General features: G+C 40.3%; 1 protein-coding gene across 4 annotated transcripts in view; it reads right to left on the reverse strand.

Moving 5' to 3' along the window:
* LOC309561721 (potassium channel subfamily T member 2) overlaps nucleotides 1-23,681 on the reverse strand; it is a 1,381,641-nt gene that overhangs the window by 496,418 nt on the left and 861,542 nt on the right. For all 4 annotated transcript variants that reach the window (XM_082265711.1, XM_082265712.1, XM_082265710.1 and 1 more), the window contains 2 exons: nucleotides 5,985-6,090; nucleotides 5,694-5,866 (listed from right to left, as the gene is read on the reverse strand). In XM_082265711.1, coding sequence (XP_082121837.1) covers nucleotides 5,694-5,866; nucleotides 5,985-6,090 — 279 coding nt within the window. The remainder of the gene's footprint in view (nucleotides 1-5,693; nucleotides 5,867-5,984; nucleotides 6,091-23,681) is intronic.

Raw genomic sequence — 23,681 nt, forward strand, 5'->3', positions numbered from 1 at the left:
AGCCACCAGCACATGTCCAGATACTTTAATATATAGTCATATATATCATGTGGATTCTTCGCCAGTAAGATTATAAATTATGAACATGCTTTTCCAATTAATGAATAACTGCTGCCTAAGGAATTTACTACCCCAATCTGACTTATCCAATAAATTTACTTCCACAAACAGTTATGTCACTGCCCAATGAAATAATTGATGAGTTGTTTGCCAACAAAAGAGGGTCAGTTTCAAAGTTTACCTGTAGAAGTATCTCCTCATTGATCCAGTCAGTCCATTCTCTTAACCAATCAAGAGGTGGACAAGTCTGCACCAAAACACTTTTAGCACCACAACTGGACTGACAAGAACTATTTCAATTTTTTAAAAGTATTGTTAAACCCTTACATATACCAAGGCTAAACTTAAAGTTACCTTCCTGGCTTTACATCTGTCTCAGTGAAACTAGAGAGTGGAAAATATGGTGCAGCTGTGCATGGTAGCACACTGGCTTTTACCTTCAGATTGTTCAATTATTCTTTGACAGAAAAACATCTGGAAGCCGGTTGGTTTCCATGAAGAGCTTCACCAGATTTTGCATTCTCTAGTTTTGGTAAATCAAGCCTCATCCAATGCTTAATGCAGGAAAAATGGGGGTGGGGGAGAATTGGAATAATATTAGATTTTTTACTTTCAATAGATTTTTATTGAATAAAAGGAAAACATACAATAACCAATGTATAGCAAAAGCAATCAGTATGAGGAAAATGAGTAGCAAGAACTAAATTGGATGGGTCCATACAAAAAAATTAGAGCATAATGAAAAGTTTTCCATCACCAAAAAGAATGAGAGCATAAACATGATAATGCTGAGAGATTCTAGATCCGGTTATTGAGGCTAGAGAGTCAGGGTGTCCAGCCCTCCCAGTGCCCCAATAGGGAACATAACGCACCAGTAGGGGAGGAGACCCATAAAAAATTACCGCAGTAATATTACATTTTTATTGGTCATGGCACTGATTCCTAGGATTGGAGGACAGGGGTTTTCACTTGAAGGTACACCTTGCATCCTCACAGCCCTATCATCCCTTGCCTGGACCATGCACAGATATTACAACTCAAACAATGATGCAAGCAACTGTGTTGAGTGTCATCTGAAACATCATAAATAAGATAAGGGTTTGACTGGTCCACATCTATGCAGAGTGACTTCTTTTAATTAACCCCAATATTTGGGCATTTGTTACAAAACTGTTAAAGATATTAGGAAAATTGGCATTCAGTCAGTGAATTAGAATAAATCTCCAGCACAAGGACGGGGCCTAATTAGCCTTAAAAAAATAACCAAATACCCTCCGATAAGGAGGGAAACATAGTGATAATGACTGAAACGCAAAACAAAAAAAAAATTGCTAGGATGTACTGGCCAATAAATAGTGGTACCCAATTAATCCCCCCTTTAGAGGTTCAGGAATTTACAAGAGAAATATGGGGTTTGGGATTTTTGCAGATGTATACTTAACTACGTGAATGCAGCATCGGTCTGATGAGGCACCTGTTCACCGCTGATCGCTCAATTCTCACAATTCCCCGAGCAGAGAGCTGCTGACTATCAATCACTGCTTTCTGCTCTGCCTCCTCCTCCCTCACAAAAGCACTGGGCTCAGGAGGGGTGGGAGCGGCTCTCAGCAGCTGAGCCAGTCCAGATATGTGGATGAATTCCTGTGTCACGATCTTGCTTGAGCCTGGACCGGCTCTGTAGTGTTAGCAGACAGCGGACTTCAGCCCGCTATCTGCTGAAAACAGATCACAGGAGAAGTACAGCCAAACGAGCTTTGCCTGTACTTCTCCTTTAAATCCCTTCTTGCTGGAGCACGTACGGATGCTGCAATTGATCAGGATACATATGATTTTTTTTTTTAATCGTACGATTTCCATGTGTTCCCACATTCTACATACTCCTCAAGTTACACAAAAATCTAACATCGCTCCCATGTTGATCAATTGTATCCGGCATAGGCTCACAAACTGAAAAAGCGAGCCGCTTTATACATTTTTTCTTATGCCACATGTAGTGAGGGTACCATTATATGTCTGTGATACCTTGAATGTACTCAAACAAATCGAGGGGGGTCTGTGTCCCTATTGGTGATCTGCTCATAGCAATTGATGTCAGCCCCTTTACTTGAGCATCCCCCATGTGCGTAGCACTTCAATCTGCAGGACTCTACTCATGGAACAAGATCAATCCCAGGGGTAAATCATTTGTTCATATTAAGCTAATTGTATTTTATTTTTACCCACAACAACTGTATCTGAGGGAGAGGGAGAGTGACATGGCTCCAAATTTGAGCCATTCATTATGCTGGTTTCACTACATAGAAAACCTGTTTGTAATTTGGATGGGATCTTTGCAAGAATTACAGAACTTTGTGGGGAAGCTGGGTGACAATTCGTACAACCTAGTTTATCATACAGTTAACTTGTTTACCATGTATTTACCATGCGTTTATCATGAATTGAAGCAATATAAATATCAATTTTTTAGGCTTACCTAAATGGCTTGGTTGCTGAGTAAATTGCTAGGACATAACTTAGATTGGTAATTATAATCTGTATCTTTTATTGGTATATGTCAATCAGCCATTTAACTTCCTTCCTCCCATTTCTATACAATTTTGCACTTTATTGTGCTAAAATATTCCTACTTGTTTATTGATTAATTTCGTGATAGAGCTTATTTTTGTTATTTTTTCCCTTCTAATACATCTCTCCCTTGCAGGCTAAAAGTCCTGATGTGGATAATTCCTGGCGAGCGTGCGCCCTCCTGACATGGGGCTGGTATTGGAGGGGAAGTGCTGCTGTCTTTGCGGGTCCTTCCCCCTTTCCCCTGCCCCATGGTGTGGCCTGCGGGTATTCCAGCAATGTGTGCGAGATGCCTTGGACTGGCTACTATAAGCCATACAGCGATTGCTCAGTAGACGTTTGGGCCAGATGATGTCACATGCCACCTGTTTTCTGGCATGTGTCATTTCTGATTGAGGAGTATAAAGGGGAGGAGGGGTGGTTACTCCCTTCAGGATGCCTACCTTACCCAAGGTGTGCACCAGGCTTTGGGGCTAGCAGGTCTGCAAATAGCTTTACATCTTTAATACCTGTTCTTTGCCAATATGAAGCTGGTTATAATTGGTGTATTTTACTATCTCCTAGGTTTTTCTGGGGATCTCCATCAATTGCCTTATATTTACCATAGATAGTTATCATCACTTTTTGAGTCCTTGTCTATCCTTCAAGTGCTTTATTGCTTGCCTTCCCTGTTGTTTTATTTAGTTAATTTATATTGATATTATTTTGACCATATATATATCCCATATGCTTTTTTCTTTTTTTTATTGGTTGAACTAGATGGTATAGAGGCGTAGGTTAATTATACCATCGATGTGTATCTTTGATAAATGTAATTGATATAGTTAAGTGTGAGTTGGCTGTTATATCTAATGGAAATTAATTCACTTTTTGCCTTTTAGACTGATATTATGTATTGGCTATGCATGTGCATTTGCTGCTTATTTTGATTTATGCCAATCCCATATGAAGGCCAAATCTTAATGTGTATCCCTATCTTCCATCTTGACCAGTGCCAATGGTAGAGTATCTTTTTTCCTTTGTGGTATGGTGCAAGTGGTTTCCATTTTTGACATATGGTGTTATGTACCCCCTTTTTTTACAGAGATGTTTCAACCTCCCCCTTTCATATTCCTCTATGCTCGGCCGGTAACAGTTTGACATCTTAGACTCCATTCTTGTGTTTGAGATTGTTTTTAGTGAGTACATACTTAAATTTATTGTCTATCATTGCTATGTCAATAGTAAACCGATTCTTACAATTTCTTAGTATTGTATTTAGACAATGTTTACCCTTGACCTTCACATTCTACTGAGGAAGCAAGCAACAACTAAATATGTAGAGAGCACAATTAAAAGAGCAGTGGGACTTCCCTTCTGGTTGTCATCACTGCTAATTATCACATGGACTGATTGTGCATAGTATACAGTGTTGTCTCTCTTTTAACAAGTTTGTATATTGTTTTTGTAACAAAACTATAACAAAAACGTAAAAAAAAAAAAATGTTTGCTGTAACGTGCTATAAAGTGTGAGCTGGAGTTTGGCAATGATTTGTTAGTGTATCTAAATCTACTAATACATTTATCATTACCCTTCAGATTAACAATGCTGCTATCTGCTGTTCCTATTTATCCAGAGTTGTTGCTAACTAATACTTGAGTTGCGTTACCAGCTAGATCACCAGGTGAAAACAGATGAAAAAAAGCCAAAGAAAAGAAAACCAATGCAGCCATCACATCTAACGTTTGGTAAACTGCAATATATGAAATTTTTGGTTTGGGGCTTAATACCACTTTAAGAGTGGAATCACACAAGGGTGAATTTTTTTGGAAGATTTTCAGACTGAAGTGAGCAAATGACACTGAAAAATGATTTCTTTTTGACATGTGATGAAACACTTGGTGGACTTTGTGCAGCAGTTGTAGCACTTTGTGTTTTATTTATTTTTATTATTGATTTGTATTTCTTTTATTTATTTTTTTCCAAATAATTTTTGTACTTCACACATCATATCTATGATTGGCAATTTATATGCGTTAGGTTACCGTATTTATCGGCGTATAACACACACTTTTTCCTCCTAAAAATGGAGGGCAAAACACCAGTGCGTGTTATACGCCGATCTAGTAAAAAAAAAAAACAGTCCGGGCAGCGCTGAGAGGCAGAGGAGGGGGGCGGGCTGGGACGAGTATAAGGAAGGACGAGCGGTGTCTGTCATAGGAAGTCCCGCCTCCTATGATAGACAGCACATTGGTCCAATGCAGGGACGCGGGACGTGTGACGTCTATCATAGGTAGACGCCGGGACTTCTGATGACAGCGGCCGCTCGTCCTCGCTTCCCCTTGGTCTGGCCTGCCCCCCTCCTCTGCTTCTCAGCGCTGCGCTAAAATACCGGTATATCACTGCAAGTACGGTACATGGCTAAATTCTTAATAGCTTTTATTTTATGGACTTCTTCTTCCATGAGTTCTTGTTCCAATAATTGCACACAAGTGTATTGATTTTTAGATATTGGTTATACTATTGTCCTAGCAGTCATTTATGAATTGTCATCGGCACATCTAGCACAGTGTGCCTGGTTAAATATTAATGAATGAAGAGTATTCAAGGTTTCCTGTATATGCTTTATATCTGTAGGGTATATCATCTTACTTCAGCTTGTTCCTTTACAGTGATTGTAAAGTCATATATATATACCATATAAAACACTGTGCTGATGAGGGCTGCATTCAGGGGCACTGGTAAGTCTGCATTTGACAAAAAAAAAGTTCTGAGTTCAATGCTGTTTATTTCAAATTTAAGCTTTTTTCCTAAAACTTCCCTCCTAAATTTGAAGTGTGCGTTATACGTCGATAAATACGGTATATTTATGCTCAATTGATAGATCGATGCGATGCACGTGAATATATTTTTTACGCTGCACTATATTAGTTTATTTTACAGTATATACATTCATTTTTTGGCAGCATAAAACCGAGGTATAACATTAAATATATGACAAAGTGATGGTTACAATGCCCTCTATTGTATAAAATAAAAAGTATTTAACATTACAAATAAATTGAAGTTCCCTTATTATGATACTTACGGATTATCCAGAAGCAGTATGATGGGGTTAAGCTCCTTCTTTGGTCTGTAATACGCTCTGAGTGGAACAATGAAATTATACAGTCCATTTCCTGCAGTTTCAGCTGCAACAATGATGACTTTATTTTTGAATCCATAGGCTTTTGCATCTTCATAATAGTTATGTTGACAACCCTAAAACAAAATTGGTAAGAAAGGAGGGAATCAAGAGTAGGATAACTTATTACTATCATTTTTGATTATATAAAAAAGTATTTATCAAACACAGGTATACAGTACATGTAAAGTATACCTTATCTAATCGAAGACAGCAAAATTGTACTTTTTCTTGTAATAGGTGACAAAAGGTAGGAGAACTTCCTATATATGGTGAATTAGGAGGGTACCCTTTAGAATACCTAAAATAAAAAAATAAAAAAACACAGTCAAAACACATAGCGCTATTGTTATCTTTGTTTTATTCTGCCATTCCACTACATTTCACCACTGAAAAACATCAAATCCATTATTTTGAGCAAAGTTTCTTAGTGAGTGCTAGGTTAATTGTCAGGATTCCTGTGCACAGGTATTCAGTGATACAATATGCTTTATTGGAACCTGATCAATTGACAGGCAAACTAAGCAGGGGCCTAGCCTCCAACAGGCGTTAGTGAGGCCCTGTTATAAATAAAGGTATCACTCTACCTGGAATCTGATGACTATTAATAAGGTCCTCAGAAGTCTCCTGAGCCAGGTTTACACTGCTCCAACATGGAAGCCGCAAAACTCCCATTCCGACTTTGCCCTTCAACTTCAGTCCATCTTATGTGAGTTTTTACACTCTATGGATTTGAAGTCGTATCAAATTTGGACCAAAGTAGTGCAGGAACCTTTTCTAAAGACGGAGCAACTTGTGTCAGATCAATTAGGAAGGCTCTCATGGGGAAACATTTAATTTGACATGTAAAGCGACCTTTGCTCTCACAAGTCAGATCCCATATCGCACCAGTGTGAACCGGGCCTGGAAGATTGTTCTGTGTGATTTCCCATGGATTCTCTGCATTGAAGTAGTGGAAGGAATCTCAACTAATGACTATTCTAAGAAACACAGTTATGTGACTTGCTGCCTTCATGTTTCCATCCATGACTTCAAAGTATTTTCTATACACTGCAGCTCAAACATCAGTAGAAACCATGCCGTCATTCCTGGTAGAGGGCTGCGCTGATTTTTGAATGGATAAAATACAGTGGACCAACACCAGCAGATGACATGGCTCCCCAAATCATCACTGACTGTGGAAACTTCACAATGGACCTCATGCAACTTGGATTCTGTGCCTCTCTACTCTTCCTGCAGTCTCTGGGACCTTTATTTACAAATGAAATGCAAAATTCTCCACAGTCAGTGATGATTTGTGGAACCATGTCATCTGGTGTTGGTCCAATGTGTTTTATCAAGTCCAGAGTCAGCGCAGCCCTCTACTGACCAGCTTTATGGAGATGCTGATTTCATTTTCTAGCAGGACTTGACACCTGCCCACACTGCCAAAAGTACCAATACCTGGTTTAATGATCATGGTATCACTGTGCTTGATTGGCCAGCAAACTCACCTGACCTAAACCCCATAGAGAATCTATGAGATATTGTCAAGAGTACGATGAGAGACACCAGACCCAATAATGCAGATGAGCTTAGGGCCACTATCAGAGCAACATGGGCTTCCATAACACCTCAGCAGTGCCACAGGCTGATCACCTCCATGCCACGCAGCATTGATGTAGTAAGTCATGCAAAAGGAGCCCCGTCCAAGTATTGAGTGCATACTATACTGTACATGGACATACATTTCGGCAAGCCAACATGTCTGTATTAAAAATCCTTTTTTTTACTGGCCTTATGTAATATTCTAATTTTCTGAGATACTAAAATTTGGGTTTTCACTAGTTGTTTGTAAGCCATAATCATCAAAAAGAAAAGAAAGAAATTCTTGAAATGTATCACTCTATGTGTAACACATCTATATTTAATGAGTTTCACTTTTTGATTTGACTTACTGAAATAAATTAACTTTTTGATGATATTCTAATTTTATGAGACATACCTGTATATATTTGAAATCAAATCTTTATTATGTTTTGGCAATAACATGGTGTGGATGGATTTCTGCCAGTCAGAGACTGTGTCACGCCCCTCCAGCCTGTGTCTTAGAATAACAGGGAGGTGAAGCCTCCATTAAACTACATGTAATATCCCACCTCCATTGTGTTTAGCTGGTTAGTGGGCATGGAGGAGGAGGAGGGAGGGAGTGGGCCATCATTTACCATTTTGTATACACTCACATGTGTGACTCTATAGTCACATTGGCTGCCTAGAGGCAATTCTCAGCATTGAATAGGGAGGCAATTCTCAGGTATTGAAACCTACTGAAAACTGAGCATGTGCAGAGCTTCCAACACTGCTCTGCAAAATCCCTAGCTGAATTGAGGACTTGGACAGAAGGGGGAGATAGAGAACAGCAGGATCAACCAGTTTTTTTTTTTTTTTTTTTTTTTTTTGCAGAATACAGAAAACAAATCTCATAGTGAATGAGTGAGTATGAACAGCATAAAATACAGCATTTATTAATAGTTTTTTTATAATGTGGGTTTAGTGCCATTTTAAGTGTGGCCCCCATTAACCCCCATTTCCCTGCCTAAGTGCGTATTCAGGGCCAATAAAGGAAAATACTAAAAGACTGACTTCTGCAAGTTAAATGATTTGGTTTATTCCTTTCACATTTTCTTTCTTTTTATGTTTTTGTCCACTGCCTTTCTCTTTATTGTTTATTTTATTAACCACTTGCCGACTGCCTAACGCCGATCTACGTCGGCAGTCAGCCCCTCACAGGCAAAGTGACGTAGGGCTACGTCACCAGCTTGTGAGGGTCTAGGGAGCGAGCGCGCGCCCCCGAAGGCGCGCTCCTGCTCCCGCGTGGTCATGGACCCCCCTGCGCGTGTGACCAGCGGACCCGATGTCCGCCGGTCACTCGGCGATCGGCGGGGGAGAGGGAGAAAGGCAGGCAGCTTGTGTAAACAAGCCACCTGTCATTCTCCTCTGTGTAAAGACACTGATCACACGGAGCTACTATGTAGATCCGTTGATCAGTGTCCTTACAGCTCAAGCCACAGCCAGTCACAGTAGAAAGCACGCCCCTAGGGACACACACAGCCCCTCCCTCCCAAATAAAGTTAACCCCTTCACTACCAGTGTATTTTTACAGTAACAGTGCATATGTATAGCACTGATTACTGTAGAAATGTCACTGGTAACCCCAAAAGTGTCAAAAATGTCAGTCAAGGGTCCGATCTGTCCGCCCCAATGTCGCAGTACCGAAAAAAAAATCTCAGATCGCCGCCATTACGCGTTAAAAAAAAAACAACAAAAATGACAAAAATCTTTCCCTTTGTTAGTAAACGCAATAACTTTTGCGCAAACCAATCAAAATACGCTTTTTGCGATTTTTTTTACCAAACATAGGTAGCATAAAACAAATTGGCCGAAAATGTTAAAAAATTTTGATTTTTACATTTTTTTGGGGGAATTTCATATAAAAAAATGTGAAAAATATTGCTATTTTTGCAAAATTGACGTTCTTTTTTTGTTTATAGCGCGTGATCAAAAAATCGCACAGGTGATCAAATACCACCAAAAGAAAGCTCTGTTTGTGGGAAAAAAAGGACGCCAAATTCGTTTAGGTACAGCGTTGCACGACCGTGCAATTGTCCGTTAAAGTCACGCAGTGCTGAATCGCAAAATACCCCCTGGTCGGAATGGGGGTAAAATCTTCCGGGGCTTAAGTGGTTAAATATGCTAAATATGATTTATTCTAAGAAGAATAACAAATATCTTTTATAGCTTTTTTGCAATCTCTGACCATCTTCTGTTACATGTCTACAGTCTTTGACTTTTTTCTAAATCATTACATACACCGAAGGCACATTTACATTTGTGTGCAGTAACCAGTTCCTTCCCAGCCTAGAGAATAATGATGTGTGGGTGAAACTTTCAGCATTCTGGGTGGACGAGATGTCATCCCAAAATGCGCCTCTCGCCGGGCGGTGCAGCAGTGTAGTCTGTCATCGGCTGTGCCCACTGTGAAATTGTGTGAATTTTCTTTTTTTTTTTTTTCAATTTCTTTATTTTCAAAAATATTGTGACAAATTTCAAAAAAGTTGCTATGCCTCTTACTAAATACTTTACACTGTCTACTTTCCAAAGAAGGGTTGATTTGGGGGTAATTGTACTGTCCTAGCATTTCCGGGCCTTAGGAAATGAGTTAGGCCGTCACTGCATCAGGATTGCTCAATTTTCAGATATATATCCCATAGTTTGTGGACTCTATAACCAGGGGCAGACTGGCAACTTTAGGCCCAGGGGGCAAGTACAAACCAGAGGCCCATGGTGACTCGGCCTCCCTCCCACTCTACCTCTTCCCATCCTCCCCCTGACCCCCATTCCAACCTGAAGCCCTGCTCCAGGTACTCTTTAGTCACCGATTAAAACAAATATGGCAATATTTGTGGCGCTAAATCCAAACAAATGTCCCAAATCAATTGAACAAAAAACACTCTTTAGTCACCAGCTGAATCTGGGATCCCGACCTGGCCAGCAGGGGGAAGCTGGGACAGCTCAGTCGGGGCTGCCTGGGGGAGGAGAGTCTCCAGTGGGGCATGGAACCGGGCCTCTGATCATACATAGTTTACACCATCCATGCTGGGGTTGGGGGAGGCCTGCACTCTCTCCTCGTCTTCATCCCGCACTCAGTAGGTCAGCGGCGGGGACTTTTTTTTACTTCTCTTGACCAGGAATCCCTTAGGCATGTCTATGGCAGAAGCAGTGCAGCCTTTTTAAGGGGCATCAGAGTGGCCCAGGGGGCAATTGCCCCCCTGCCCCCTGGTCCAGTCCTCCCCTGTCTATAACTTTCCTACAGACTAAATAATATACACTGATTTGGGTTATTTTCACCAAGGAAATATAGCAGAATGCATTTTGATCGAAATTCATGAAGAAGGATTATATGCAAAATTATATAAAATAAATTATAAAAATGCCTTATGGGTAGAGTGTTGCATGACTCAGCAATGGCCAATCAAAGTGTGACAGGGCTGAAAGCTGAAAATTGGCCTGGGCAGGAAGGAGGTAAAAGTGAATTGAAGCAGTTAACAAGCACATTAATGTGCTTGGATTACAGCAATGCATTTGTTTTAAATAGGCTGCAAATGCACCCCAGTGTGTCCAAAACACAAACATATGATTCAGCGACCCTTTAGTGATGTTAAGACCCCCTATTTCTGGGAGGTTGCACACCACTGATCTATCATGGTCTATAAAAACCCAAAGAAAGGATTTACACAGCTGCATTGTGGTAATGCACATTGATGAATATAACATGTATGTTGATGCATTAAGCTGTCATTCATTTTTAAATGGCACTCCAATGCACAAAACTTCAGGGTAATTGCACTGCCATGTGTTGTGATGCACTACAAATAGCCATGCACATTTTTTCATTGCATCTTGGTATGTTAGGAAGAGAATTCAAATAAACACACTACAAAAATATAAACTGACCTAAACGTTTTATACATTTTCACATTGTAATATATCATTTAGTTGGACTGGATGGACTTTTTCAACCAGACTAACTATGCCGTTTAGCCAGAAAGGGTCATTCTCTATTGCCAGAGAAATATTTTTATTTTTTTCTGCCACCTTCTGTAGTAAATAAAGAGAATCATTTTAGTTTTAACCATCCAGTAAGATGATGTGGTGCATAATGAATTGTAGTTTTTTTACTACATGCTGAAGCCAAGAACGAAAAACATAGCACGTCAAAATAACAAATAAAAATTAAATTTTTAATATACAGTACTGAAATACTAAACAGGAATATTCCATGCCAAAATGTTTTGTATTCAAAACTACCCTAAATAAAATTTTCATAAAAGGAACAAATACATGTGGCTTTTTCTTCTTAAAATATGTTGCTATAATGTCTGGGCAGGATTATATCTTAGTCATCAGCTACTAATGGACATCACTGCACTGGGGAGCCTCTTAGTTTTGAAAAATTTTGTTTTTAGGTTAAGATAGTGAAGAAAGAAGTAAATGTCTCTAATCCAATGTAATACCACAGGCACAGAGGATTTCAGCTTCCCGCTGCTATCATTTATGTGATTATGTCCTACATTTGCTCCCAATCTACCATCATTATTTACAAAAGTTTCTTTAGAGGGATACAAACTTTAAAAACATAATTTAAACATTCTGCTGAAAAAAAATGCAGAGGTAATAACATTTCCAATGGCACGCCATAAGTCTGGGTTTTTCCAAATAGTTAAAGCAGTATTAAATCCCACAACCAAAATGTAATATATTGCAGATTACCAATCCTTAGATGAGGCTTTTTTTTTTTTGGTTTTATTCCCCTGGTGATCCAGCCAGTAACACACTTCCTTCCTTAACCACTTTACCACTAGAGCATTTTGCTGTCTTACGTCTGGGCCACTTTTTGCGATTCGGCGCTGTGCGACTTTAACTGACAATTGCGCGGTCGTGCGATGCCATACCCAAACGAAATTTATGTCCTTTTTTCCCACAAACAGAGCTTTCTTTTGGTGGTATTTGATCACCTGTTCGATTTTTACTTTTTGCGCTATAAACAAAAAAATAGCGTTTATTTTGAAAAAATAACAATATTTTTAACATTTTTTTATATGAAATTCCCCCCAAAAAAGATGTAAAAACCAATTTTTTAAAAAATTTTTGGCCAATTTGTTTTCTGCTACCTATGTTTGGTAAAAAAAATCGCAATAAGCGTATTTTGATTGGTTTGCGCAAAAGTTATTGCGTTTACTAACTAAGGGAAAGATTTATGTCATTTTTGGTGTTTTTTTTTTCAACGAGTAATGGCGGCGATCTGCGATTTTTTTTGTGGGACTGCGACATTGCGGCGGACAGATCGGACCCTTGACTGACATTTTTGACACTTTTGGGGGTACCAGTGACATTACTGCAGTAATCAGTGCTATATATATGCACTGTTACTGTAAAAATGACACTGGCAGGGAAGGGGTTAATTTTATTGGAGAGGGAGGGGTTAATGTATGCCTGGTGCTTACTGACGTGTGGGGGGGGGAGGTGACTGTGTGAGACAGGGACAGATTGGATGTCCAGCTATGCTGAACACTCTGATCTGTCACTCCCTGTCACTTAGGAGATCCGCCCGCTCTGTTTACACAGGCGGGCAGATCTCCAAACTGGATTCCCCGACGATCGGGGCAGAGCAGCGGCAATCGCCGCCGCTCCTCCCCTGGCCCGACTCCCGCTGTGAATGAAAACAGCGGGAGCGCGCCTCCGGCAGCGCGCGAGCGCCACCTACAGGGGGAGGAGTCTGGCGACGTAGGTCTACATCATCAGACCTACAAGAGCCACTTTGCCGCAGTAGTACTACGGTACTCAGCGGTAAAGTGGTTAAGCCCCGTACACACGAGTAGAAATTTGGCCGGGAAATTTCATCGACGACTGATCTGCCGATTTTCGGCTTCTTAGTATGGTGCTTCCACAACCGACTCCGACTTTTCGGCCGAAGAAATCCTGGTGTGCAGGCTATATAATTTTTGTCGACCATCAAAACACGTCTGATTTTCGTCTCATTAGTACAGATTTCAATGGGGAAAAATCTTATGAGCAAGACTAGCATGCTCAGAGATGAAAGAACACAAAGAAAGCAATCCAACACATGACATCACTTCTGAAGTAGAATTCTGTCGTGAGGGAAAATTAGTGTGCAGTCTAGAGCACATTCCAACCAACAGACACCACTCTGGACAAAAGACGGACGACCGGTCGGCGGAAATTCGTTGCGTGTGTACGAGGCTTTAGGGTGCTTGCATTCTGGATGAAGTAGTAAAGTAGACATCTTTACCAACAGCATTGTCAGTTTCGGAAGATGGTTGTGTTAAAATTGCAGATAGAATTTGACTAACAAATAAATCTGAACTCCTGATAAGACTTTGCAGTGAAATCATAAAACAAAACAGAGGGCGCATCAGCCTAGTGCAATATTCTCAAGCCAAGTAATATACTCACAAACCAACAGACACATCAAAGCTTGTCATAATGCAACATCCTCTTGGGGACTTTGATACATGACATTTCATAACAGGACTATAAAAATCCAACAGGATAACTTGTTTGAAGGGACTTCCCACCTGAGAGCCAATGGAACTGTGCCTTGCATCAACACTTAAATAGCCAAATGGTATGACTGGGTGGGGGGTTAACCCCTTCATTAACAGACTATATATTGCACACCCATCATAATGTAAGAGGAACATTTACATATGAACCCACATGTATTGCTTGTCTTGTTTTACATGATAAAACAGTTGGAAACATTACAAAAGATAATAAGGACAATTTTATGGTCTTGTTATGAGATATGATGTATGGAGGTCCTGAAGAGGATGTTGTATTATGACAAGCTTTGAAGCATCTGTTGGCTAGTGAGTATATTACTTACCACTTTTTGAATAATAAAATACATGGTCTGGACAGCTTGGTTTGCTAAAGGAAGTTAAAAAATAACAGGCTTACTAGCTGGATCACCAGGTAAAAATCAAGGGGGAAAAAAGCCTAAAAAGAAAATGAATGCAGCTACCACATCTAAAAATTGGTGGGCTACAATTTTTTTATTTTTTTGTTGGGGGGGGGGGGGGGTTGTTATCACTTTAATCAATAGCAGAGGTTACATTCAGTTTTGGGGACAATAGTGAACTAATACTAATGTAACTCCAGAATCTCCTTTGTTTTTATTAATCAACTATATAAAGAGTCCCTAGTTCAGTGAAGTTTTACTGGCCTGGATGGGAAGTCCTGTAAAAGTGGTAGCCTTAATGTCTAGCTCCAGCGATTTTTATTTGTTACAGGCATTTATATAATGCCAACTATTTATTCAGCACTTTACAGTCACAATATTCCCTGCCTGCAAGGACTTTATAATCTAAGGTCCCTGATTCACATGCAAACAATCTCACACATACTAAGACTAGTTTAGGCAGAAGCCAATAAACCTATGGGAATGTCTTTGGAGTGTGGGAGGAAACCGAGTTCCCAGAGGAATCTCATGAAAGCACGCATAGAGCATGCAAACTGTATGCAGATAGTGTCCTGGCTGTGATTTGATCAAAAGGACAGTAGAAAAGAAGTTCTAATCACTAATCCACAGTGGTGCTATAATTGTGCCCATTTTAAATATAGTGCGGAAGATTGGTGTTACCAGAGCAGCAAGGCACAGGTAGCTACATTAAAAAAAATAAGGGTTTATTTTTGTCTATGTCCTTGTTGAAGATATTTTCAACCACTTCCTGTCCTAACAAAAAAAGATCCAGAAATTGCCCCAAAAAATGAAACAGCAATCAAATCTTGACAGCAGCTAAAAACTAAGTAAACATTAAACATTTTGGCTAAAGTTAAAGTGCTTATATGGCGCTCTGTGCAATACCATGGCACAGAGTGGCCCCAAAAATGCTCTACTGGGGTCCCCTGCCAGGACTCTGGGCTCCTCCTCTTCTGTATCTACCCCCATAGCAAGCCGCTTGCTATGGGGGCAGACACATGGGCTTGTCCATAGACACACATAGTGGCTGAGCCTTGGCCCCTGCTTCCCCCTCACTGGATTTGATTGCCAAGCACAGAGCTGAATTGATACAGATTGCAAGTAAGTGTTAGGGAAGTGGGAAACATACAGTGCAAGGTTTTTTACCTTAATGTAAAGAATGAATTAGGGTAGAAAAAAAAAAAAAAAACATTAGTGTTTAGAACCTCTTTAAGCTTTAAATAAAGATAGGTGATGTATTAGGAAAAATGGCCAGCAGACAGGAAGGACTCACAAAGCTTATAACAGATTATCAAAAAATAACTGTTGTTTGTGTTAATATTACAATGCTGTTGATTTAAAGTGCAAATGTATGCCATGTTGTGACTACAGACCTTTTTTTTTCTTTTTGCGAGAAGTGTAAGTACCGAAATATGATCAGTTATCGGCCTTTTGAAGTTCCTGTACAGCAGAACTCAGAATGTAAGAGGAAAATGCAGTACATAGAGCCAATCAGTTAATGTGCTGACAAGGAACATACTGATAGGAGGAGAAGTAAAATGACTGACAGAAATATCACTAGACTGCCTCTCCTTAAAGAGGTTGTAAACCCCTTTTTTTTTTTTTTTCTTTTTCACCCTGAAAGACAAACACATAATGAGCTAGTATGCATCGCATACTAGCTCATTATGAAATACTTACCTTAGAACAAGCCCCCGCCGTGCCGCCCGCTTAGCTGTATGACGGGTGACATGTCCAGTCGCCCGTCTTCCGGGATCGCGGCATCCGGCCATCTGATTGGCCGGAGCCGCGGTGACATCACTCCCGCGCACAGGAGCCAACGATCACGGCACGGAGTTCTGAAGGAACGGCACCAGCGGCCGTTCCTTCAGAGCGCATGCGCCAGTGACGTCACTGGATGCATCTAAGGTAAATATCTCCTAAACAGTGCATGTTTAGGACATATTTACAGTACCTATAGGTAAGCCTTATCGTAGGCTTACCTATAGGTACAAGTGTCAGAGGAGGGTTTACGTCAACGGATGGATGAAAAACGGACAAACGGACAGCATGTGTGAAAGGGGCATTAAGGTCCACCCTATAGCAGTATATACGTGATCTGACACTTTTGGACAAGGGGCCCACACTTATGCCACTGGCGACTCACTTCCGCTGTAATTACATACAGCGGAAGCTGATCAGTGGGTGCATGGTACTTGATGTCCTCCGGCACCCACCGATCGTCAGGCAGAGAGACATGTAAACCCCTTGCCAGCCATTAGCACAGTGACAGTGCATATTTTTCAGCACTGACCACTGTATTAGTGTAACTGGTCCCCAAAAAGTGTCAAAAGTGTCAGTTAGTGTCAGAACGTCCATCACAATATCGCAGTCCTGCTATAAGTCACTGATCCCTGCCATTACTAGTTAAAAAAACAAATATCCAATAGTTTGTAGATGCTATAACTTTTGTGCTAACCAATCAATAAATGCTTATTGGGATTTTTTTTCAACCAAAAATTTGTAGCAGAATACATATTGGCCTACATTTTTTATTTGATAGGTTTTATAGCAGAAAGTACAATTTATGAAATCACAGCCCACACCTGGAACCGCGTGTACAGTGTGGTTCCCAGTGTGGGTGTGATTTCCAGTACAGGCGGTGTGTCATTAGGAATAATGGCATGGGTCCCGTGTTGCACTGTGCAGATGGTTGCAGTTGTGGAAATTGGTGAGGGTCCCGCAGCGTCACCATCCGCACAGGTGGGAACCTAGCCATACTGTCAATGACAACCAAGTCTCATTAGATGCAGATTGAATAAGCTGGCTGTCATTCAACCTGAAAGACTGAAGACATTTAGTGACATAAACAAAAACTGTGAGGACAGTTAAGGATTGAAGGTTAATATTTGCAATAAATGCTGTTTTTAAAAAAAATATTTTATTAAATGGGCTATTCATTTTTTAATTATTTTTGGCTGTAGCTCCATTTGTCTCAGTTGACGTCCGTCGTAGGAGGAAATGCGTCAAAGAGGAGCGCCGCAACGTCACGATCCATCGTCGCGGACCGCACTGCAGGCGGCCGTGGTTCTCCAGCTGTTCTCTCCGGTATACATTTGCCGTTTATGCTACATATTAAGTATTCCTACTGTAAGTGCATTACCTTCTTTAAACGTTGTTGGAAGATATCACACTATCAGCAGTTTTCTTTTCTGGTTACCGGGGGACCTTACCTAACGACCAGAGCTAATAGATCCAGTCATCCCAGGGAACAGGACAGGCACCCTATACAGGCGGAATTCAATCCTTTTGCCTAGAACCAAGTACCATCTGGTAAGAGGCTGACCTGCTCATCCCTCTTGGAGAGAAGGATTTGGGGGTTTCTCACCTTTCCTGGGTATCAATATTGGATCTGATAATACTTACGCCCTTGTGTTATCTCATCTGGTAAGGGGCTTATTCAATCACGGTGGAGGTCTTCACTGCCCACATCTATTCTATTGAATTTTGCACCTTTGGATTTTTTTCACATGCATGTTGGATGAACATGTTTTTGGACATTCACAACTTATTTATGGACTCACCTTTTAGATATATATTTGTATGATTGTGCATCACTTTGGATTGTATTCCTCTTGCTTATTGTCATTCATTTTGTTTTATTATCTTGACCCACTTATTGTGAAAAGGTCTGTCCTCTTATTTTACTTCAATTCATCATTTTTGTTGATTTGTCCCTATATGATCATATATTTGACAGTATCATTTAATAGTTTAGCGCACCTGATACACACTTCCCATTATTACATTTTTTCTAAGATTGCAGCTTTTCTATTTTCCAGCGCGCATTTTTTTTTACACATCACAATCAATAAATGCTTATTGGGATTTTTTTTCAACCAAAAATTTGTAGCAGAATACATATTGGCCTAAATTTTTTATTTGATAGGTTTTATAGCAGAAAGTACAATTTATGAAATCACAGCCCACACCTGGAACCGCGTGTACAGTGTGGTTCCCAGTGTGGGTGTGATTTCCAGTACGGGCGGTGTGTCATTAGGAATAATGACATGGGTCCCGTGTTGCACTGTGCAGATGGTTGCAGTTGTGGAAATTGGTGAGGGTCCCGCAGCGTCACCACCCGCACAGGTGGGAACCTAGCCATACTGTCAATGACAACCAAGTCTCATTAGATGCAGATTGAATAAGCTGGCTGTCATTCAACCTGAAAGACTGAAGACATCTAGTGACATAAACAAAAACTGTGAGGACAGTTAACGATTGAAGGTTAATATTTGCAATAAATTCAGTTTTTTTTTAAATATTTTATTTAATGGGCTATTCATTTTTTAATTATTTTTGGCTGTAGCTCCATTTGAAGGTGTTGTTATAGAATATATTTTATGTCTTCTTTGTGCTGTGTTACTGTAGTGTAAAACTAATTACACGTGACAGAGCTTCAGAATGCAAAAGTATTGAGATGATTTCAGCTCTGTACTCCTTGGAAATGTGCTCTTTTTTATATGTATGGACACTATCATGCCACTTCTTTTGTTCCATGCAGTGTGCATTTTTTATTTTCAGTGCATGGATACTACACACTCTTGTTTTGTATCTCCTTCCTCCTATCTCACATGTTTGTAACCAGAGAAAAGTTTTACATGTTTCAGTGTATAAGCTTAAAGTGATATTAAACCTTATTTTTTTATTAAATAAAAAAGAGGTGTTATGCTTCCCTTCTCTGTGCAGGAATATTGCACAGAGCATCGGCTTATCACCTTTTTGTTTTGATCCCCATCCAGCTCTGTCTCCTTCTCATTCTTGCAGGGCCCCCATAGCAAGCCACCATAGCAAGCCATTTCTTATGGGGGCAACCATGCAGGTGTGCTTCCAAGCCAAGCTGTGTCTGCGTTCATAGCTACACACAGTGAAATTTGGCCACAACCCCCACCCCCTCACAGTCTTATATTAAAGTCACTATTTTTTTTAATTAAAAATAATAAACATGTACTTATTTTACTTACTCGCTCTCTGCAGGGATATTGCACCTTACCTCTTTTTTGGTACCCCGCCAGTGCTGTCCACTCTTCTTCTCCGAATTCCCCCCATAGCAAACCATGTCCTGTGGGAAAACTCATGTGGGCATGCTCCTGAGCTGGGCTGTATGCATCTAGAGACACACACAGCACAATTTGGCCTAAATCTCCATGCTATCCTCACAGGATTTGACTGATAGCTGCAGGAGCCAATGGCTTCTGCTGCTCTCAGAGAGACCTGTGAGACCAGGGAAAGCGAGGGCACAGCGCTGGGTCGATAAATGACTTCAGTAAGCATTTAGAGATGGGGGAATAGCTAATGAAAGATTTTTTACCTTAATGGAGAAAATGCATTAAGGTAAAAACCTTTTGCGTTTAGAACTACTTTAAAGCAAGTTTTAAATGTAGAACTGCTTTAACATCTATTATATTTTCAATCGCTTTGTGTGTCAGCACAAAAGTGATTCCTTGTTGATTAGAACAATGATGCCTTTAATTTGATGCCAAATGTTTAAAATATGTAAATTATGTTAATTATTCAGGAAAATATTGAGAAAGAAGGTAAAAAGTTCAACAATTTTTGATAAATGCATTTTACCTATTTTATAATGTACATTTCTAATGACACCAAGTAAAAAATAGCTGGTACAAACATTTAAATCATTCAAATGTATTAGGGTGTCTGTTATTGTAAATAGAGTGAATTTAGGAGTATTTACAGTGATTTTATCATGCATAGCCTTTGCATTAATGCCAAAAGCCTGAAAATGTTATTAGATTGTGCATGCCTATTTTCTGGCCAACTAATAAACATAAAATGTAAATAACATATATGTGTGGGCTATCACTGCAACTGAGAAAAAAAAAACAAATATGTTTGAATAGTGTCTAAGCAGCAAAAATAACTTTGTAGGAAAACTTTAAAATTGTATTTTTAATTAACTTTTTTTCTTTGTAATTGCTTTATTTTACAGACTCATTAATGTCAATTTAAGAAACATATCCAGGGACATCTTTTTTGCTGTGTGTCCAGAAAGCTATATGGGCAAAGAATGCACTTTAGATTGCGGGTGACCCATTCTTTTTAAATGGGCGTGGTTCTTTAAAAGGAATATTATTAAATAATATGTAGCATTCTCACCATGTCAAGGACAATGCAAGTTCTAATATGCTAAGGGCCCATTTACACTAATTCCATGCATGAATGGGAACATACTGCCCTTGTTAAACACACATGGGTGCCATTAAATGTTAATGGGGCCCCAAACGCATCTAGAAAATGTCCGTCCATTGTGGCCACTGTACCTTGGTTCCATGATACCATGTGTGAGACACGATTTTTTAAGTATCACCCGTTGTACTTTTTGTGCATACCCATGCAATTGGTAACCCGATAAAATTAATTGGCTGTCAAAACACAATGAACAGCAACACACAAAAATGCGTGCATTCTGGTGTGAACCAACCCTAACTCAGCACAAAATGTCCTATAAAATGTTGGCAAATGTTGTCAAAAGAATATACTGACCCAATATAAAGATCTTCCTGGTTGGGAGCACGATAGGAGAGTGGGCTACTGACATACAGGCAAGGTCTGGGGAAGTGGACATTGAAGGCAGCAAAAGAGAGGTGAGTGAAGAGTCCTGCAGCACAACCCCATCTCTAAATATCTGCATTTAATGTGCATGCATGTAGCACCATCCTAGATGGGTTGCTAGGATGTTGGGTAAATTTGGTTCTTTTTGGCTCATATTGGCTGTAATCATTGTAGCAGCTATTGATTTCTTTGGGCTGTTCTGGATCTCATAGGCTGAACGTTTGTTTGCTTCCCTCTGCCTTCTAGAGGTTTCTAGAACACAGTGAGCTCCTGTCCATCCAGCCTCATTGGAGCCTCAGTCTCAGCCTCCAGTCTGAACATAGAGGATCCAGTCTGCACAGCCTCACTGGAAGGTATCTAGAGGAAACTGAATGGGCATAGCTGCCTCCTGGCCTTGTAAGTACAGTAAAACCTTGGATTGAGAGTAACTAGGTTTGAGAGCATTTTGCAAGACAAGCAACATTTTATTTATAAATCTTGACTTGACAAGCAAGCAATGTCTTGATATACAAATAGCGTCATGTCACAACTGAGTATAAAAGAGAAGAGAGATGCCTCAAAGTGTAGCAATATGATTACATTTAACCACTTTACCGCTGCTCACTAGAGCTCTACTGCGGCAAAGTGGCTCTTGTAGGTCTGACGACGTAGACCTACGTCGGCAGACACTCCCCCTTCTCGGCGGTGCGCGCGTGCCGCCGGAGGCTCGCTCCCGCTGTTTTCATTTACAGCGGGAGTTGGCCAGGGGAGGAGCAGCGGCGATCACCGCTGCTCTTCCCCGATCGTCGGGGAATCGAGTCTAGAGATCTCCGAAGTGACAGGCAGGGTCAGATTGCAGGGTTCAGCATAGCTGAACCTGAGATCTGTCCCTGTGTCACTCAGTCACCTCCCCCCACACATGTCAGTAAGCACCAGGCATACATTAACCCCTCCCTCTCCAATAAAATGAACCCCTTCCCTGCCAGTGTCATTTTTACAGTAACAGTGCATATTTATCGCACTGATTACTGTAGAAATGTCACTGGTAACCCCAAAAGTGTCAAAAATGTCAGTCAAGGGTCCGATCTGTCCGCTGCAATGTCGCAGTCCCGCAAAAAAAATCGCAGATCGCCGCCATTACTCGTTAAAATAAAAAACACCAAAAATGACAGAAATCTTTCCCTTAGTTAGTAAACGCAATAACTTTTGCGCAAACCAATCAAAATACGCTTATTGCTATTTTTTTACCAAAAATATGTAGCAGAAAACAAATTGGCCAAAAATTTAGAAAAAAATTGGTTTTTACATCTTTTTTGGGGGGAATTTCATATAAAAAAATGTGAAAAATATTGTTATTCTTTCAAAATTGTCGCTCTTTTTTTGTTTATAGCACAAAAAGTAAAAATCGCACAGGTGATCAAATACCACCAAAAGAAAGCTCTGTTTGTGGGGAAAAAAAGGACGTAAATTTCTTTTGGGTACAGCGTCGCATGACCGCGCAATTGTCAGTAAAAGTCGCACAGTGCCAAATCACAAAAAGTGGCCTAGACGTAAGGCAGCAAAATCCTCCGGTGGTAAAGTGGTTAATGAAGGTACAACATTTACCAACTTACATAGTTGACGATTAAAACACGCACATCTAAGTAAAATCTGGGGCAAAGCTGTCTACATAGACCATCCTACGCACCGCCATTGACGCCATCCCTTCCAAACTGCACTCCACAAGCGATTCAAGCCTTGCTCCTAGATTGCTCTACTGCAGGAAAGTCTTCCCAGCCATGATTGCAGACTGATGGCGGTGAGAGCCCGTGGTGAGGAGGATGGTACATGTGGAAAGCTTTACCCCGGATGCCCGCATTCTTAGATGCGCCTCTTTTAAGCATCAACCATTTGAGTTGCTGAATGTTGAACCTTCATTAAATGTAACCATATTGCTACACTTAGAGGTGACTTCTCTTCTCTTTTATACACTGTAGCTCCTGCTGGATTTTGCTTCTAATCCCCTTGTGGGTCTGCCATTTGTGGATGGACATTTTATGGTTAGACAACCTATTACATTGCTATAATCTTTTTATATGGACTATAAACTGAAGGACTTATGAATAAATGGCTGTGGAAAGAATCATTTGAGTTTCCATTAGTTCTTATGGGAAAATTCACCTTGATATAAGAGTGCTTTGGATTACAAGCATGTTTCTGGAATGAATTATGCTCACAATCCAAGGTTTTACTGTACTGACTTTATTACATGATCCTGGTGACTGTGTGCTATTGGGATAGCTAGGCTAAGTACTTCCTTTCTTGAGGGGTCCCCAACTCTGGCCTTCCATAGTCTCTAATGAGGGAGAACTCTCATCATTATCTATGTTGTAGACATTGCCTTTACATGTGCTACAACCTGCTTCATGGTCGCCAGTCATGAACCTATAGACTGTTCCAGTTCATCATTACTTGTGCTACAACCTACCTCACAGTCTTCATTGTGAGATTACAGACTGCTTTCGCCTTACCACTGCCTTATAGTTTCCTGCTGTGAGAGATAGACTTTACTATTTCTTTATAGAGTATCCTCTATCTACTGTGTCAATTTGTTTGAATTTCCTGTACCACCCCAAACCCTATCCTGTTTTACAAGCAAATAAACTTCAAAAAGACATCCCCTATTCTGTTCAATGTGTTGGAGTGAATGGAATGTTGCTGTATGTCTGGCTGCCTCTGCACTGTTTTGGAAAGAGCCTGTTATATTCATTAGCTACTGC

The sequence above is a fragment of the Pelophylax lessonae genome (assembly GCF_965119305.1).
Source record: "Pelophylax lessonae genome assembly, chromosome: 8".
In the NCBI taxonomy this organism is placed as follows: domain Eukaryota; kingdom Metazoa; phylum Chordata; class Amphibia; order Anura; family Ranidae; genus Pelophylax; species Pelophylax lessonae.